This window comes from Microtus ochrogaster, linkage group LG5 (genome assembly GCF_000317375.1).
Source record: "Microtus ochrogaster isolate Prairie Vole_2 linkage group LG5, MicOch1.0, whole genome shotgun sequence".
Classification (NCBI taxonomy): Eukaryota; Metazoa; Chordata; class Mammalia; order Rodentia; family Cricetidae; genus Microtus; species Microtus ochrogaster.
In genome coordinates, this window is record NC_022031.1 from 32,556,529 (window position 1) to 32,576,104 (window position 19,576).

Genomic DNA, 19,576 nt, shown 5'->3' on the forward strand with positions numbered 1-19,576 from the left:
CTGGAACTAGCTCTGTAGACCAGGCTGGTCTTGAACTCACAGAGATCCGCCTGCCTCTGCCTCCCGAGTGCTGGGATTAAAGGAGTGCGCCACCATCGCCCGGCCAAAGCCAGCTTTTTAATATGGATTCTAGGAATTTGAACTTAGGTCCTTCACTGTTGCTCAGCTTACCCACTAGCCATGTCCACAGCCCCCAGTGCTTCTTGCCCACTAGGCCAGGTCCTCAGCCCCTAATATACTGTTTCCAAAATAGCTCTCTAAGAACTACAAAAGCATGACATATTTTCCTCTATAAAAAGACTATGGATTATTACATCCTCAAATGCCATGTGGAAAGTATACAGGAAATGGTAATACTGTCTTATTTACTTTTCCAACAAATAGTTGTTGACCCTCTTCTTGGAAAAGAGAGATACAGTAGAAAAACAAGTACCTGCTCCCAACAAATCACACATATATTAAAAGTCAAAGAATGGCCTGTGTTATGGGAATAACTAACTGAAAAATAAAGCAAGCAAGAAAATTAAATGCATAATAAAACACAAAAGTATGAGATTGGTATTTGAAAACATGGTGATGATGGAAGGGTTAGCAAAATGAACGAATAGAGAATGAGTTGGGGTAGACTGATCGAGAGAAAGACTTCTGGTGGGCATGAAGTCGTCTGGGAAGGACAAATGTGACAGAACGGTGAGCCAGTATCGCACTGGGTGTCAGCCATGTCGTCTGCATTCCCTAACAGAAGAAGACATTCTACCAAGTCCCTCTGAGTGAGCAGCTGCTGGCGCCTAGGCAATGGTGCAGTAAGCAGTGATAACACAGCAAGCGGAGGCAAAAGGACCAGCACTGATGTATTCAGTGAGGACTCTGAGACACACAGCCTGACAGCCCTCCACATTCCTATTTCTCTTTATGACTAACACAGCGGTAGACTGTCTGTCTCTACCTCACTGCCATGTTTCTAGTGTGTTTGTTCCTCACAACAACATAAAGTATAAGCTACTTTATTCTCTCTACCATACAAGCACAGAATTCCAGAAATTCTGTGACAAAAACAATAGCCAACTGTAAAACAGAAAAATAAGAAAGAGATCAAGAAAAAGGATGAGGTTAGTGGAACAGTTCTTTCCAATTGCTTGCGCTGTAGTCTGTCCTGGTTTGTTTTCTGTTGCTATGGTACCAGCTGGGGAAGGAAATGGTTCATTTCAGTTTACAAGCTTACAAGTTCATCGCTGAAGGAAGCAAGGTAGGAACTCAAGCAGGAATCCAGAGGCAGGAACTGAAGCAAAGAGCTTGCTGGCATGTTCTTCTGCTGCTGCCTCTCTTACCGACCCCAAGCCTAGAAATGGCCCTGTCCACAGTTGGCCGGGCCCTCCTATCTTAGTTAGCAGTCAAAACAAGGCCTCTTAAACATGTCCCGAGGCCAGCATGATGGAGGCAATTCTTTCTTTGAGGGTTCCTCTTCCTGCACATGTGGACAACTAGAGCTAACTATAACTCAGCCCTAGTGATTTCTTGTCATTCCCACCTCACACAACACTTTTTGAATAATAATGCAATGCCTCTATATCAAATTTGCTATTTATTTTGGAAACATAATTTTATGTTTTATATATGTATATATGCATATATCACAGAGAAATGTTACTTAATAAAGTATTTCCTTAGAAGACTGTAATAGAGTCTTATGTTAATGGAGGGTAGTTGAAAAGAGATCAGGAACTTTTACTTTTTTGTTTTGTTTTGTTTTGTTTTCGAGACAGGGTTTCTTTGTAGCTTTGGAGCCTGTCCTGGAACTAGCTTTTGTAGCCCAGGCTGGCCTCGAACTCACAGAGATCCGCCTGCCTCTCCCTCCTGAGTGCTGGGATTAAAGGCGTGCGCCACCACCGCCTGGCTGAGATCAGGAACATTTTTAAGTGAACACATTAGTTAAATAAGTATGTCTTTTTCAGTTAACTCTTCTAAAGACACGCTTTTTAGCACAGCTAAACCATGTCTCTGGACTCCAGTACACATGGGTCATCCCTTCTCAAGGCACTACAGAAACCGTGTTACATACATGCTGGCTGCCTTACTATGAAATGTGAAATGTTCCAAAACCAGAAACAATTTGAGTTCCTTCATGATGCCACGAGCAGGAAATTCACGTGGTAAGTCACAGTAAAAATCTGGGTGCACTAAAGTCAGTGTACGCTCTCAGGACTCTATGTAGACAATGTCTGTGGATCATGATTGGATTTTGTGTTTAAATGTGGGTCCCATCCCCTAATACATGTCCTTTTCCGAGTCCACAATTAGAAATCCTTTTGGCCTGAAGTATTTTAGATCAGGGACAGTCAGCCAACCAGTTACAGCTCTCACCACCCATTCCTTACAACCTCTGCTGAATCCACCAGATTAGACTGGAAGCTCCGTAGGCGAGGAAACTGGACCATCTCTACATCTCCTGCCTGCTTCCGCATCTGTTTCCCAGGACAACCAGGCTGATACAGGAAGTACTCAGTATGTGACCGACATCACGAAGGCAGACTGTTACCTCCAACAACGTACCTGGGAGAAGAAGACCGTCTGTTGAAGCAAACGTGTAGCCACAAAACCCGCGGTACTGAATTACCAGTTTATCAAAATTTGCTGTTGTTTCTGGAAAAAGCCAATCCAGTTTTCTGAAATCTGGCAAGTGTACTCTTTCTTCTACAATGAAAGAGAACAGGAAATGGTTTATATCCCTTGAGAAGAGACAATTTCCTAAATGAATCAGCAGAAGGTCATTCTAAACATTTCTATCATCTATACTGTTTCTGATGGACAAAGTTCCCCTTGGTCCGACTCACCGCGGTGGCATTCCTGTAAAGAAGTGTGAACGCCCCGGTGACTGTCCGCGTCTGAGTCAGGAACTCGCTAGAGCAAGTGCGGAAGCAGAACTATGGCCTTTCAGAAAGAGCTGCTTCGCAGCTGAGGGAAAGCGGACCAAAGCTCTTCATCAGGGCGTGCAATGTTTCCTGCTGCCACACAGTACATCACCCAAGGAGATGAGCAGCAAGAACTGTTATGTGACCAAGGGGATCTTCTTCTTTCAAGACACCACTTTGAAGAGTCCATATATAACTAGACTGTGTCTCAAAACAGTAGAGAAAGTTCCAAACAGGAAGAAGATGTTTTTTACTAGCTCGACTTTGATTAAAAGGGTATACAATTTTTGTTCTTTAGACTTTTTTCTTAAATAGTTACTTTTATGCTGCATGCATATGTGAGTGCCTAGACATGTATGTATGTTAATGCCTACACATGTATGTATGTGAATGCCTACACATGTATGTATGTGAGTGCCTACACATGTATGTATGTGTACCACATGCATGCCTGGTGCTCCAGAGCCAGAAAAAGGTGCAGGGGTCCCCTCGTGCCACAGATGCAGGCCATCAACTTGGGTCCTCTGCAAGAGCACTGAGTGCTCTTAACCTCTGAGTGTCTCTCCTGCCTGTTCTCTTGATCTTTACAGACAGCTCCTGACACAGGCTGCTTTACCTAAGTGGTTAACTAAAATGAAAAATTAGATACAAATGATATCTTCATGAAAAACTATTTTCCAGGATTCCTGACTTTTACAATCGCACATATAGTTCTAATGTGTCTGAATCTAGACCTAAACAGCCAACATCCTGTTTGTCATGACCTTGTATCTACAACTAACAGTAAGGTCTAACTTGGAAAAAAATAAACATTTTATCCTGATATGCCCAAGATCTCTAGGAATGATGAGCAGGTAAAAATTAAATTCTTTCAGAAGAATATTGGTTCTCCCAATTCACCAGAGAATAACCTGATCAAATACTCTAAAGAAGAAAAAGTTCTCACTCCAGTAGGAAATGACATCTCTAAATCTAAGAAGTTGCAGCTTAGCTGAACACCCTCAAGTAAACTTACTTCAACTTTTAAATTTCATTTCATATCTGCTTAGACATGCTGTTGTAATGAAGTCATATAAGTAATAAAACAGGTACTAGAGATTTTAGAGTATCCTGATATTCATCTTTCAGGTTTTATGTATTCTAATAACTTAAGAAAGGGAGTCACTGTAATATTCTTATTTTCAACTTTTACCAAAGTAGACTTTGAAAAAGAAATTAGTAAATTATCTAATTTCATTTTTCTGCAAAAAAGTGAGTATTAACTTCTAACCCCTACTTCAACACTTCTCATGAATTTTAGATTGTCTTTAACTAAGATAGAAAATGTAAAAAGTTGATGAAATGATAGAAAGTTAACTAATAATTGTCAGCCTTTCTATAAGAATAAATACATCTTTTAAAGGGCCTAAAATTAGCTCAATTAATTTTATAAGGATAAAATGAATTGGTTCATCTCAACTTGATACTACGAAGATGTGTAAAATAATATTCTCTATATGGAGCTTTATCTGCAACAATTGTGGCAGAAATGTTTCTCATGATGCAACTGCAAAGCCAGTCCTGCAGAAATGCAAATGAGTAAGCACCCGGAGCCAAGGCACGAAGGGCTACAATAAGATACATTTTCTGGACAGCAAGACATTCAGTTTCCATATCTATATTTTTCACATTTTTTTGAGATAGGGTCTCTTGTAGCCCAGGCTGGCCTTGAACTTATTGTGTAGCCTAGGCTGGACTTGAACTCCTGATCCTCCTGCCTCTACCACCTACATGCTAAAAACTAACTGTGTGTGTCACAATGTTAGTTTGTTTGTTTTTTCTTATCTTCTATAATGAAAACCAGTCTTCCACGATTAAGATGTTTAGTGTTTTATCAGGAAGCTATAGAATAAAAGTTTTAAAGCAAAAAGAGTGACTTGAAGCTACCGGTGACTTTAAAGAGGAGGAGCTAATGGTTAGTGTGCCTTACCTATGTGCTCCTTTATTCTAAAGATGTCACTTTTCACAGTGACACCATCCAGAAGGCCCTGGATCACCTTCTCGGGAAAGAGAAGCTCATGAGTGCCCAGGAACAGCTCCAGGTTAGTGGTCAGGTTGCTGAGGACACTAATCAGCACGGTCTCATCCTGGAAGCTCATCCACAGGCTGGCCAGTGCAATGAATATAGGCTAGAGAGAGAGAAACACTAAAGCCGTAACTGAGCGACAGAGTCATCACTGTATTCGGAAAAACAAATAAGAGTCAGAAAAAAATAATTTTTTTTATAAAGTCAAAATTTTATGAAACTAGAGAAGGCTTCTGAGTCAAGAGGAGGGAAACCTGTGTTTTCTTTCAAAGTATTTCATTTGCCATAGCTGTTATAAAGGTAGTTACTCAGAAAGTAAGCAACACAAATGATTCACTATAGTTGATTTATGTGGCCCAATGACGAATCCAAAGAACCAGGAGCGCATACATGTGCATCTCACGCACATCAAGGGAGCTGCCCGCCAAAGCTTTAGATCAGGGAAATACAATATTTATTCACAGTAAAGGTTAGCTAATGACTTATCAAACAAACAGAAAATCAACCAGGCCTCACATAAGTTTGATTTTAAAGGCAACGTTGACAGTGACTGCAGAAAGTTATCAAAGTCTCAAATGGTCTATACCCATGGGAACACACGCACACTTTCTTACTCCCTGTTCAGGTCAGGGCTGCAATATTTTCTATAGCGTGGTGCTGTTATCCTGAGAGCCGATGCACGGTGAATAAGGAGTCACCTTCCTTTCAGCTAAGATGTAAGCTATCAGCTCTGTGCCAGATACATGAGCACAGTCTCCCTCCCTCCCTCCCTCCCTCCCTCCCTCTCCCTTTCTATCTCTCCCTCTTTCTCTCTGCCTTCTCCCTCCCTCTCTCCCTACTCCTGTCTGCGGGGGAAGTGTGCAGAGGCCAGGGGCTGGTGGTGGGTATCTTCCCCAATCTCTCCCTGCCCTACTTCTTTATCAGGATCTCTTGCTGAACCTGGAGCTCACTGATTGGCCAGGAATCCTCCTGGCTCTGTCTACCCAGCACCACACCTGGCTTGTTCACAGCGGTACTGGGGATCTGAACTCAGGTGTGTGGCCATTTACCAATTAAGCTACCATCTCAGCTCTATAAACACACTTTCGGTGTTACAATGGACTGCTTCTGTTGCCATAGATACTGTGGTCATCATTACCAGAAAGTATCATTTCCTTCAGTAACAACTGCCCTTATCAAACAAACAGCAGGCTATTACTAAGACATAATCATAAGAACAGGTCCGTCTTATATAAAACTACTACATTGTATATGATAGTATCCTAAAGGAATACAATTATAAGGAATTTTGAACTGATTTATAGGACTCAAAAGGACGTTCAGCCTAAAGAAGTTACGCCTGCCATGGTGGCCACACGCCTGTATCCTGGCACCCAGGATGTGGGCACAGGAGGATCCACAGTAAAGGAGAGCATGGGGTACCTTCTGAGCTACAGAGTGAGGTACTGACTCAGAAAACAAGCAACAACAAAACCCACAGGCTAGGAATTAGCTCAGCGGTAGAATTTGTGCACAGCTGGGTTTTGATGGCAGGGGAGGAGTTTGGGCTGGTGAGATGACTCAGCGGGTCAACGCTCACAAGCCTGACAACCCAAGTGTGGTTCCAGGATCCCACTAAGAAAGCAGAGACCCTCTCTGACCTCCACATGTGGCGTGCCCCTTTGCCATCATAAATAAAATTTTAAAAAATACATTTTAAAAAGTCAAAGTGCCAGGCTATGGTGGCACATGCCTTTAATCCCAGCACTTGGGAGGCAGAGGCAGGTGGATTGCTGTGAGTTTGAGGTCAGCCTGGTCTACAAGAGCTAGTTCCAGGACAGGCTCCAAAGCTACAGAGAAACCATGTCTCGAAAAACCAAAAAAAAAAAAAAAAAAAGTCAAAGTTCCTGAGGGTGGTGGTGCACACCTGTGATGCCAGCACCCAGGGACAGAGGTGGGTGGATAGTTGTGAATTTGAAGCCAACATGGTCCACATAGCAAGTTCCAGGTCAGTTAGGGCTGCTCTGAGAGCCTGTCTCAACAAACGATGTCAAAGGGGATGGCAGCTACTTACAAAGACTTGCGATGTCGGGACAGCTGTTTTTGATTTTACTGTCATTTTTAATTGTTCCAGTTGAGCTGCTAATTGTTTTATCATCATTTCCACTTCTTGAGCACAAGTAATTATATCTGACTGTGAAGACAGCATACTTTGTATTAATATTTTGTCATTTCACTATAAATGTACATGTTAAGCCTTATCTGCTCCCAATCAAGTGACAGTGACGTTGTCAGGGCCACTCCCTGTCAGTGTGTAAAACACATGCTCTGAATTACAAGTGTTGCAAACACACATATCACTATGTAATTATACCCTGTTTCTAATCATACTATCAAGTGCTAAAGAGAAGCAACAACTATAAATTGACTTCTACCAAGTAAGTTCCACTAAGATCAACCCTAACTTGGCAATGAACCTTCCTAAGGTTACCTCCCTCGTGAGTCACCTCATTCTCAAGCGACGGCATTATATGGAAAATGACAGACTTTGTGACAGTAGCTCACCAAAACAGTCTGAAGGAAGATCTCGTACTGTCGGATGTTGTACAGCGCTTCCTTTAACATATAGGACTCGAGCTCTTTGGCCAGGAGCGGGTTCTTCATCACTTTCTCGAGGATGGCTGTGTAGCGAAAGGCCTGTTCCTGGGCAATCTGGAGCTGTGAGTCGATATGCTGCGTCGTGGCTGGGATTGCTTCCTGGAGAATGGCTGGCACTGTTGTCAGGGTGTGAGAGAGCAGGCACCAGGGCGTGGGGGAAGAATCGAGGAAAAGGACAGCAGAAAGTCATTGCATTTTAAAGACCAAATTGAGTCAGATTTCCCTTATCAGATTGATAATAATGAGGCAGGTTTTTCATGGTCCCACCCCATGCAGAAAAGAACCTGTCAAAACAAAAACCAGTGTCAGAATAATAAGTAGAACCAGGTCCACTTTTCTCACTAAAATCTAGAAAATTCAGATAGATTGTGGTGCCATGTACTGTATTAGCCATGCTCCTTTAGAAAAATCACATTTAAAATGCAAGTATGAACCTTATCTGGACTCTGGACATAAAGAAGTCTATCAAAGGAAGGCAGTCTCTGACTGGTGGGAGATTGTTGTAATTTTGATGTTTCTTTCCTGTGTAGGAGCATTCTGTCTACATACATCTGAGCAGCATGGCTACGGGGGCCAGAAGTGGGTGCCATATCCCACGGAAATGGAGTTGCTACGTCACGGAATGGTTCTGAGCCACCATATGGTCGCTGGAACCAAACCCCAGTCCTCTGAAAGAGCAGCAAACTCAGTAGCCAACTCCCCAACCCCAGAATTTGATAGTGTATAACAAGTCTTAAAATAAAAAAATAAGCAACAATAATACCCTCATTGGACTAGGGGTGAAACTCAGTGGTCTCTAGCTCACAAACACAGCAAGGAGAGAGGCAGGCAGGGTGACCAGGGATCCGTGATTAGGTAAAGATGGGAATGCCTTATCAATGGGCATGCAGAAGTCTAAATTCACATGCAATTACTTCTACCATTAGATCCTTTATTAGATATTTCCCAAGTATTTTCTTTTTTTTTAATATTTATTTATTTATTATGTGTACAGCATTCCTTCCATGTGTGCCCGCAGGCCAGGAGGGGGCGCCAGGTCTCATTATAGATGGCTGTAAGCCACCATGTGGTTGCTGGGAATTGAACTCAGGACCTCTGGTAGAGCAGTCAGTGCTCTTAACCTCTGAGCCATCTCTCCAGCCCTCCCAAGTATTTTCAAAGTTACAAATAAAGAATGCACTATGGGTCTGCGTGTGGTGGTGCAAGCCTTTCATCCCAGCTCTTGGGAGACTGAGGCAGGTGGATCTCTAGGAACCAGAGGCAAGCCTGGTACAGCAAGTTCCAGGCTATTCAAGACTACACAGTGAGATTCTGCCTAAAAATAAAAAGAGCATTATGTATATAACAACACAGAAGTTCCTGAATTTGCAGATCATCAAATATCTCCTCTTTGGTCTTTTCATTCCATTAATACACCAGCACCAGTTTTCTTCCCGAAGTGATTTTAACTTCTAAATTGGTTTTCCTCCCTTTGGCAGGCGTGAGGTAAACATCACACTCCACGGAGTTGAGGGTGGCAGCCCCTGGGCTTCTCCTCATCCCTGTCACTGCCTCGATTTCCTACACTAGCTTCCTGGCACACAACACGTCTGCCTCTGTAAGGTTAGGAACTACTAGCTAGTGTAAAGAAGAGAATCACAGTTTTTTGTTGTTGCTTTTGTTTTTCGAGGCAAGGTTTCTCTGTGTAGTCCTGGCTGTCCTGGAACTCGCTTTATAGACCAGGCTGGCCTCGGACTCACAGAGATCCACCTGTCTCTGCCTTCTGAGTGTCAGTGGTCTGGTGTGTGCTGTCTGCTCCACTGTGAAGCTAAGCCTTAAATGCACAGAACCTTCCGAATCAGCCTAACCGTGCACTTACAATCATCAATGCCTTCTCCGCCTTTCCCACAGTCTCTGTTAAATAACCGAATTCCAGTTACGATCATGGTGAGCTCTTTCAGCTGGCGCTCTTTGTCCTTCTTACTAAGAGTCAGAAATGTCCCCAGCTCAGCCTGAGGAAAAACACTCTGCAGGGCAGCTGCAATAGATGGCAGAAAAACAGAACGGTAGAACAAAGGCAACAGGGCTTGGACTGAAAGCGTCTTTCTGTCTGTAGGAAGGATGTGCCTGTCTCATGTGACTTGAACTCCTGATTCTCCTGTGTCCCACCTCCCAAATGCTGGGGATTACAGCCAGGCTTACTATGCCTACCTCTATGCTCATTTTAAAATTGGACGACCATTTCCCGAGGATAAAAAGATTTCCTCTTTCAAGATCCTAATCAGACACAAGACTCAATGCCCTCCAGCCATATGCGGCATTCCTTTCCAGCTGGCCCAACCACCGCATCGCTCAGTACCCTGACAATGCTGCCCATGTCCCCTCGTGAGGTGGAAGGGTCACGGGAATACCCAGCCTCCAAGAAAATGAACACTATTTCACTGACACAGTGTCAGTGAAAGGTACCTGGGTAGCGTAAGATTTACTGTTCTTTATGTGTTAAGTGGGAGTCTTTGTGTGCGTGTACATCGTGTGTTCCAGTGCTCCTGAGGCCAGAAGAGGGTGTTGAGTCTGTGAGCTGCCTGACAACGGTGCAGGAAACTGAACTCAGGTCCTCTGGAAGAGCAGCAAACAATCTTAAACACTGAGCCACCTTTCCAGCCTATAAGGCTTTTTTGTTTATTGGTGGTTGTTGTTTTTCATAAGTTTAAAAAAATTATTATTGTTGTTGTTGTTGTTAGCACAGAAAATAATGGGTTTCATCATGACATTTTCAGAGTCCATGTTCCATGATTGTACTTCGGCCATATTTACACCCCCATTACCCTCCCCTGCCCCTCTTCTCCACTCCTCCTGCTCCCCACAGACAGTTCCCTCTATGATTCCATATATGAGAGAAAACTGAGTATTTTGTCCTCCTGTTGCCCTCTTTTGTCCTCGGCTTTGATTCTGCTCTCCCTCCTTACAGTCCCCTTCTGCTTTCAAGTCACATACATTCTTAAACATTTCTAGGAACCTGGGGACATTTGAACTTCTTATCTGTGCTGATTTTCTTTCAGCTAAGAAGGAAATTTCAATCTTTAGCATATTTTATAAAATACAATGGCAGGGACTAAGAGATGCTCAGAGGGTCCAGTGCTTGCCACACAGGTGTGACGACAGAGTTTGTATCCCCAGGACCCCTATAGGCCAATGGTAGGTAGGCACAGCCAACTAGGAACCTCAGAATCATAGAGGGGGAGCCTGGGGATCCCCAAGGCAAGCTGGCTACCTAGACTGGCCAGAACGAAATGGAAAGTTCTGGGTTCAGTGAGAAACCCTGCCTTAGTAAATAAAGCGGACAGCATGGAGGAAGGCAGCGTCAGTCTTTGGCCTCTGCATACACATGCGCACATATGCGCACAAGCCTTTGCCCACACAGAGGCGCAAACACACATGCGCAGACTATACACATAAGTACAATGGACATATGGGTTCATTCCTCTCTTTTACCTGTTGCCTCCCTGACAATCTTGATGTCTGTGGGGGATCCCAGCCCAGACCTCAGTAACACATAGCTAACGATCTTTCGGTAGAGACTCTCCAGTTCTTCTCTAGCGCATGCTCTGTTGTCTGTAATTTCTCTGCTAACGGCACTCAATCTGGACTCCAAGACCCGGTGATGCTCTTCAAGAAAGTCCTCTAAAATTAGCAAATAACAGTATTTCACTTCTTCTATACTTAGAATTCTCCTCAGATAAGGACTAGAGAAAAACTGGTTAGTGTGTGGCAATTTGATGAAAACAAAAGCCCCTGACACCCTACCTTCAATGCTAGATTTGAACCCCCTGGGCTAAATCCTAAACCCTGACTTCTTAAGGTATAATGATGAAATAAAACACAGTGGCCATCAAGAAGCCTGAATACGGAAACATTATTACAGGAATTTCCATAGAGTATTCTGTCAAAACATAAATGTCAGCACACATAAATATGTAAATATATGTAGTACAACATTGAATGTGTAGTCTATATATTCTTCTTCAGTTATACTTATTTTAGTCCTAAGTAAATATCCTTTGAATAATATTACTGATAATGCAATACTGCATCGTCTTAGTTAGGGTCTCTATTGCTCTATAGACACCATGACCAATAGCAACCTGGGAGGAAAGGGTTTGTTCAGCTTACACTTCCACATCACTGAGAGAAGCCAGGGCAGCAATCTGGAGGCAGGAACTGAAGCTGCTTACTGGCTTGCTCCCAGGAGTTTATTCAGCCTGCTTTCTTGTTCAGCCCAGGGATAGTACCACCCACAATAGGCTGGACCCTCCCACATCCGTCATTAATCAAGCAAACACTCCGAGATTTGCCTATAGGCAAACATGATGGAGTCACTTTCTCAATTGAGGTTCCTCTCTCCAGTGACCCTCACTGTGCTAAGCTGACAAAAGCAAACTTGCCAGTAAATGCATGAAGAATTTATCCTTCTTATTTCCTATGTTGTGCTGCGGCTGGAGACCACCTTTACTGGCATAACAATTCATGTAACTTAGTAAACACTCCCAATCACAAGGCAATATCCATATCTATAATTCCACTAGAAAAGCAACTGAAAACTTTTACAAACTGAAAAAATAGGAATTGACTTTCTATAATTCCATGTTTTGGAATTTCATTGTTATTAAGCAAAAATGGGGGCTGGAGAGATGGCTCAGCGGTTAAGAGCATTGCCTGCTCTTCCAAAGGTCCTGAGTTCAATTCCCAGCAACCACATGGTGGCTCACAACCATCTGTAATGCGATCTGGTGCCCTCTTCAGGCATGCACGCAGACAGAATATTGTATACATAATAAATAGATAAATTAAAAAAGCAAAAATGTAAGAGATATTATTTTATATATTATCACAACTGAACGCTTACTGTTCAGAAAGAAATCACCAAATTAATCATGACTGCGTTATTAAAAAAGTTTATTTTCCCCCATTTATAACATGTCTTTGATATATACGTTAAATATAAATAGAAAATATAATAAATATAATAAAATATATTCTTAACTTAAACTTCCCACAAAATACTTTACATAATTATTACATAATTTAAATATTATAAAATAACAAACCAAGACTAAGAAAATCTAAAAATTAAGAATTTTAACTTCAATGGTTTAGTTTCTAATTGTTATATATTTGTCCCATAGTGGTTAAAAATAGATAAACTTGGAAACATAATTCTACAAGCATACAGTTTTAAATTGACTTTTAGCATTCTTAAAGGCAATGAGCATTTTTCTCCTTTAAAGTTCCAACACTATTCTATTCTTAGACAGAGTGAACTGTTTCCCAGCAGTCACATGTTAAAGGGTCGGAGATGGTTGACCTTGAAGAGGTGGGATCCCGTGGGAAGTGTTGGTGTCACTGGAGGTGTGTCCTTTGGGGACTTCCCTGCCTCCTCTTCTCCTTCACATCCCAACTATGAAACTCACATTTCTGCCATGATGTGCCTCCATGGTCGAAAGCAACATGGCCGACAAAGCCTGTACAAAATGCTCTAAAACTGGACCCAAGCAAACTTTTTCTTTGTGCAATTGTCTCAAATATTTTATTAATAATAACAAAAGATTGCCTAACAGATCAAAGATGGAAAATATCAAGACTGACAAAAATGTATCTCATTAAACTATTAAATCCATTGTTAATCAAATTAAACTTTTCTTACCTAAAATGCAATGTTTAAAAAAAACCTCTTTTGGGGGCTGGAGAGATGGCTTAGTGGTTAAGAGCATTGCCTGCTCTTTTAAAGGTTCTGAGTTCAATTCCCAGCAACCACATGGTGGCTCACAACCATCTGTAATAAGGTCTGGTGCCCTCTTCTGGCCGGCAGCAGACATGCAGACAGAATACTGTATACATAATTAATAAATAAATCTTTTTTTTAAAAAAAAAACCTCTTTTAAAATGCACGAAAATAAGTGTTTCTGTTACCTCGACTCGTGTAATTCATATCAAAGTAGACCTGCATCTTAATGGTGTCCAGGGATGGATTTTTACTGTCCAACAGTCGAGCCACACAAAGCTAGAAGAGAACATTGCATGAATGCTTCTACTATATTTTCCAAAACACTCAAGCGGTTTGTTTGCTTGTGTTTTGGATTTTGAGACAAAGACCATATAGACCAGGCTGGTCTCAAACTCACTATGTTGCTGAGGATGATCTTGAATTGATAATCCTCCTGCCCCCACTCCCTCCCCATTGCTTGGATTACCACGCCTGGTTTTATGCAGTGAATGCCTGGGTATCTAACACAGGGCTTTATGCATACCAGGAAAGCAGTCTATCAGCTGAGGTTTGCTCTTCTAAGTTATTTTCAAGAAGAAAATGAGCAAAGCATCATGGTATACTCCTGCAATGCTAGCATCTCAAGAAACAGCACCTGGAGGACCTACACAAGCTTCAGCCAGAACTACAAAAAAGGCCAGAGAGGGGAGGGAGAGAGGAGAGAAACAATAAAGAGAAAAACATCACAGCAGTGGTCCTGATGATCAGGCAATTGTCAAGTTGGGAGCATAGGCCCCAGCCCCTCGCATCTATCCCAGCCCCCAGGCCTGGTCTGGACTCCAAATTCCAGCAGGCCAGGTCCTGACCCCTCCCTGGGGGTGGGGTCAGGACCACTGCCCAGGGTATTTAAATAAGTTCTCAAAAGAGGAACACGTGATCCCTTTTCCTTTCTCCCGGAGTTCCTGCGCTCGGGCTTCCCCATTCCCCCTCCGGGCCACCCTAGAGTGCAGAACTCCCATTAAACCTGGATATTTCTTAATTTGGCTTGTTTTGATTTGGCTTGATTGGGAATTTTTTGTCGGCAGGGAGCTCGCGTTAGGAAATATTCCTAATAGCGACAACCACTTTTATTGTAATCTTTTTCTTCCTTGAGGACATCAGGGTTTATATTTTCCACGATCAACACAGTAAGTTCTTTACCAGGTCTAGCTGAAGGCAAGATGCCTGACATGTCGGTGAGTTTAAACTTGTGCTCTATTCTATCACTCTGCAGAACTCCTGTATATTATTTGGGTCTGATTAACACCCTGCTGATGGTGGAGGTCACGTTTTATAAAACTCCGCTTCAGTTACCCTCACCCTCACACAGTTTCTCGATTTCTGCTCATTTCTAGATTTCTTCTGCTCCCCCCTCCCAGCACACACGTAAATGATGCATGCCCTCTCTAGACTTGGATGATCACCCATCCGCCTCCCTTTCACCTGGCCTTCCTGGACTCCTCCCATCCAGGCTCTGCCCGGCACACACCTGCTGCTGGAAGGCAGACAGCAGCATCCCTCTGAACCGTCCCCAGCCCCACCAGCCCTGCTCTCCTAGCAGTGTGGAGGGAAAGGACAAGACTAAGCAGCCTGTCTGTGCACCTAGGTCCTTAGGCGGGGAGTGACCTTACAGTAGACTACAAATCCAATGGTGCCTTTATTCAGTGGCTTTTAATTGAGTAAAAACAGGCAACAATTACTGTTGTTAAGATTACCACGTACTGTGAGAAGTTGTGCTTGTACCACATTAAAAGGATACTGAACTTGAGGCTTAACAACTCAGCTGAATTAGGGAGGAAAAAAACCTAAAACTGCTTCCTGGACCAATCCTTGAGTCTCCTCTGTAACCTCCCATAGTTTCTGAATATCACAACTATTTCCCTATTACTAAGAACAGCATTTATACCACACTTAAAGTTCACCAAGGCCAACTTTAGGCTGTCCTGTGGTCTCAGGGAGTTTCTACAGCATCATTCTGATAAGACACCCTCCTCCCCAGTTCTAGGTTTGCAAGTCTTCCCCACCCCTACCACATCTGCAATAGACCTACTGTCTCTCCTTCAGGTTGTGAGAGAAGGTGGGGATTAGTGAAACATTCCCCTGCCATTTCTGTGAGTCAATAAAATCGCCACATACACGTTTGGGGCAGCTCACACTTCCTTTGCGTGAAGAAAGGAAACAAATTCCTTAAAGCTAGGACAGACAGCAACGTTGAACTTCTAGGAAATACAGAGGAAGCAACTAAATTGGAGTCTCTGACTTAAGACACTGGACATAACAGATATCTAAAGTCCTCCTCTTGGGTTCTAAAAACAGGTTTTCAAGCACATTTACTTGCTTAGTGAGGTAATTTTTGCTTTGACTTTAACATAATTACATGGAATCCATTATGCAGGTCTTAATTCAGAACTATTTGACTCCACAGTACAGTTGTTGACAGTCTCAATGTTAGATAAAGAGCAGGGTCTTACCAGAACACTGTGGCAGGCGATGTTAGCCCTGACACCTGGGCCCCACCTTCCCTACTAACACGAAACCACAGGTTCGCATTATGTGTCCTTAGGGCCACTTACAACTGCACTTGCCCAGTAAATATAACCATAAGGTAATGGTTCAGAGAAACTCTTAGTTTTGGATGGAAAGTGACAACGCATCTGACTGGAGCAACTACTTTTCCCTTTGTCTTTCTCCTCCCATCAGGAGGTATGACAATGACTCTGTGACATGGGGGAAAGCCAAGAATGAGGACCAAGGAAGCCAGGAACAACCTAGGCACCTCCAGACTTTATTCTACTAGAAAATGACCCCTCATTTATTTATAAAGGAACACCACTTTGTATTCCTTTGTAACACTGCTGAAGACAATGATGGATAACACAAATACTGTATTTAAAATTGTATTTAAAACCTCAAACAAGAGGAGTGTCAATCACCTTAACAAGTTTCTGCACGTCGCTTTTGATGAGGGTTCTATCCATGTTAAAGCCATTGCTTGGATCCAGGACAACAGCTTTCACCTAGAAACAGAGCATGCTAAGTCATTTGTTTGTTTTTGTATTTGTCTGTTTGTTTATTATGTACAGTGTCTGCCTGCAGGCCAGAAGAGGGTGTCAGACCTCATTTCGAATGGTTGTGAGCCACCCATGTGGCTGCTGGGAACTGAACTCAGGACCGCTGGAAGAACAGCCAGTGTTCTTAACCACTGATCCATCTCTCCAGCCCTGCACGCTAAGTAATTTTATTTCATATTATGAAATGATTTCATTTCCATTTTTAGCCAACTGCCTTGATGCTCAGCTAGGTTTCTTATCACCCCAGTCACTACCACGGTCATCAAAGTCTGGAGACGGAAATAAACGTCAAACTTGAATAAGGGCTAGAAGAGCACAAAGAGGCTGAGAGCAATGGTTACAGCTTTAGAGCAGGAAGCTGCAGTGTACCTCGCCTTCACTGTGTGTAGTTACCCAAGCCAAAAACACAGAAATTAAAGCAAGAAGTCACTTTTTCAGTATATATTTGAACAAGAATAGACGTTAAAACGTCACAGCAGAACATGATCGAGGTCTCTAAGCGTCACAGGATCTCCCAAGTCAGCCACTGTAAATCTACCATGCTTTACAGACTCGAAAAAGATGTTTTTCACTAACTCACCCGATGATCACAATATGTCTCCAACTAAAAAGCATCTAGGGCCGGGCGGTGGTGGCGCACGCCTTTAATCCCAGCACTTGGGAGGCAGAGGTAGGCGGATCTCTGTGAGTTCGAGACCAGCCTGGTCTACAAGAGCTAGTTCCAGGACAGGCTCCAAAACCACAGAGAAACCCTGTCTCGAAAAAAACCAAAAAAAAAAAAAAAAAAAAAAAAAACCAAAAAACTAAAAAGCATCTAGGAACGCTCCCAACACTGGGTACCACATTTTAAAAATTTTGCCAAGACAGTAATTTGCAAAATTAATCATTCTTACCATGAAAGCAACCACTGTTTCAGATGCAATCTCTCCATGGGCTGCACATTCTTGTCCTATTTCTCGTATAATATTCTTTATAACACTTTCTGCTTGAGTGGGAGGCATTGTGGCTACGTAAAATAAAACAATTTTTTTAGTAATTTCACTTATGTATTTTCTTCTTTAGATTCCATTATTAGATCTGGAATAACCATAATGTCTACTGCATTATTGCCATTTAATTATGATCTAGTTTCCTCCTTTTTCCATCTTAAATGACTTTGTTAATGACAGAACATAACTGGGATTTCCCCCTTATTTAAATGGTGCCACCATCAAAAATATATATTGTGACATTAAAAAAAAATTAGCCAGGTATGATGGAACATGCTTTTAAGCCCAGTACACGGGAGGCAGATGAAGACAGATCTCTATGAGTTTAAGTGTAGCCTAGTTTACATAGTGAGCCAGGGCTACATCGAGAGACCCTGCCTCAAAAACAAAATACAACACAGAAAAAAAATTAAATCTTAACCAAATGTGGGAGAAAAAAAAAGCTTACCACCCTATCTGCGTAGGCAGCAAGAATACAGCTTGGAAAAGAAAAGACTTAACCACACATTCTCTGGAGGGCTTTTCACAACTCTAGCCTAATCTTATAACAGTAGGAAGATTTCCTAGGATTATTCCATCCTTGGGATATGAACGCTAACAAAAACATAAAAAGCAATCAATGAAAATGTGAGAGTTGTGAATCTCGAAAAGAAGAACTGGCTATAATTTCATCCATTATAAACTAGGAAAGAGTGGGAACTTTAAGTCAAGGCTCTTGATTTTCTTTCCTGTGTCAGTTAACTCAAGTAAGAGAAAACAATGGCAGGGGCGCTCTGAAGGTTGGTTAAAGTAGCCTTGGGCATTTTGTACGGGAAACCAGACAGCCTGATGTGCATCACGGTCCAACCACATCTCTTTGGGAGTCAGTTTGCTCATCCGAAAAGGATGGGTGCTGGTGTCACCTTCTCCTGAATTTATGAGTACACTGTGGCTAGAAAAGTCCGCGGCTTGGCACAAGAACCCAAGCGTCGCGCCAGAGATCGTCTGTGTGGGTGTGTCTAAGACCTGCAGTTCCCGCGCGCTTGCGCAGAGCTGGAGGCCCGCCACCCACCCCTGTCAGTTACCGACCACCAGCACCAGCTTCGCAGAGGTCGGACGTCTGTCTCCTCTCCGGGTACACCCGCCGTTTAAGGGCCCGGAGTTCTCAGGGCGCCGGCCTCTGCCCGAACGCCAGCCGGCCGCGGCTCTCCCGGCCAGCCCCAGAGCCCAAGCAGCGGAGGCGTAACCACGGAAACGGAACGCGACGCCCGAAACTGGGGGCGGGGCCGGGCCCTGGAGGTGGGGCTAGAGGGCGGGGCGGGCGGAAGCGGGGGGGGGGACGAGCTGCTGGGGCGGGGCCGCTGGGGTGGAGCCTTGAGGCGGGAGTCCCTGGGATGGAGCCCTACAGCAGAAGGGTGTTGGGTTCCCTCTCAGTCCCCCAAGAGACCAGCAAAAGAGCTCAATTCCAGGTGAGAAAGGTGTTTTCGCTACACCTCAGTATTAAGGCAATGAAACACGAGTTCTGAAACAAATGTTGGCCGTACCACCAGTCATACTGTTCGTGATAACTTGTAACTTGCTAGCGTGGGGACATGGGGGGGAAGCATCCATTGAAGAGAATGAGAAAACTTAGGGTTCTTGGAGTTATCAACGTTTATAGTGTTTTTCAAATAAATACTTTCATTTCTCTTGCTCAAAGGAAGTCTGTATACTGGTATTCCAAAATGCCTGAATGAAAGTTTTATTATGTATTTACTAGTATTTTTTATTTAATTCGGGAAGTGCATTCAAACCAGATCTGACGATGCAGGCCCATAGTCCCAGCCCTTTGGGATGCTGAGATAGGAAAACGCAGTTTTAAGACACCCTACACTGTATAGTGAGACTCTGCCCCCACCACCCAGAAGATGCAAGTAAGGAAACCTCTGTGTTTGGAATTGGGGGAAATCATTTTTCTTTGTTTGTTTGTTTGTGGGAGAGGCTAGCACTATGTAGTCTTGGATGGTCTGGAACAGGACATGTAGACCAGGCTGGTCTTGAATTCGCAAAGACCTACCTGCCTCAGTTCCCCAAGCCCGGGTCGTGTGCCACCATGCTGGGTCAATGATGGTCGTTTTGATTTTTAAAAATATTTGTTGCAGGGTTGC

At 43.1% G+C, this 19,576-nt stretch overlaps 1 protein-coding gene across 2 annotated transcripts in view; it reads right to left on the reverse strand.

Moving 5' to 3' along the window:
* Window positions 1–18,638, reverse strand: part of Cfap206 (cilia and flagella associated protein 206) — a 37,185-nt gene extending 18,547 nt beyond the window's left edge. The window contains exons 1-10 of one of the 2 annotated variants that reach the window (XM_026786549.1): window positions 18,519–18,638; window positions 17,355–17,467; window positions 16,324–16,407; window positions 13,558–13,648; window positions 11,083–11,271; window positions 9,470–9,628; window positions 7,519–7,727; window positions 7,028–7,147; window positions 4,879–5,077; window positions 2,551–2,691 (exon numbers count right to left, since the gene is read on the reverse strand). In XM_026786549.1, coding sequence (XP_026642350.1) covers window positions 2,551–2,691; window positions 4,879–5,077; window positions 7,028–7,147; window positions 7,519–7,727; window positions 9,470–9,628; window positions 11,083–11,271; window positions 13,558–13,648; window positions 16,324–16,407; window positions 17,355–17,462 — 1,300 coding nt within the window. In that variant the 5' untranslated portion in view covers window positions 17,463–17,467; window positions 18,519–18,638. Of the gene's footprint in view, window positions 1–2,550; window positions 2,692–4,878; window positions 5,078–7,027; window positions 7,148–7,518; window positions 7,728–9,469; window positions 9,629–11,082; window positions 11,272–13,557; window positions 13,649–16,323; window positions 16,408–17,354; window positions 17,468–18,514 lie in introns of both variants that reach the window. The other variant, XM_005361968.3, reaches the window with a different exon arrangement.
* Window positions 18,639–19,576: the final 938 nt, after the last annotated feature.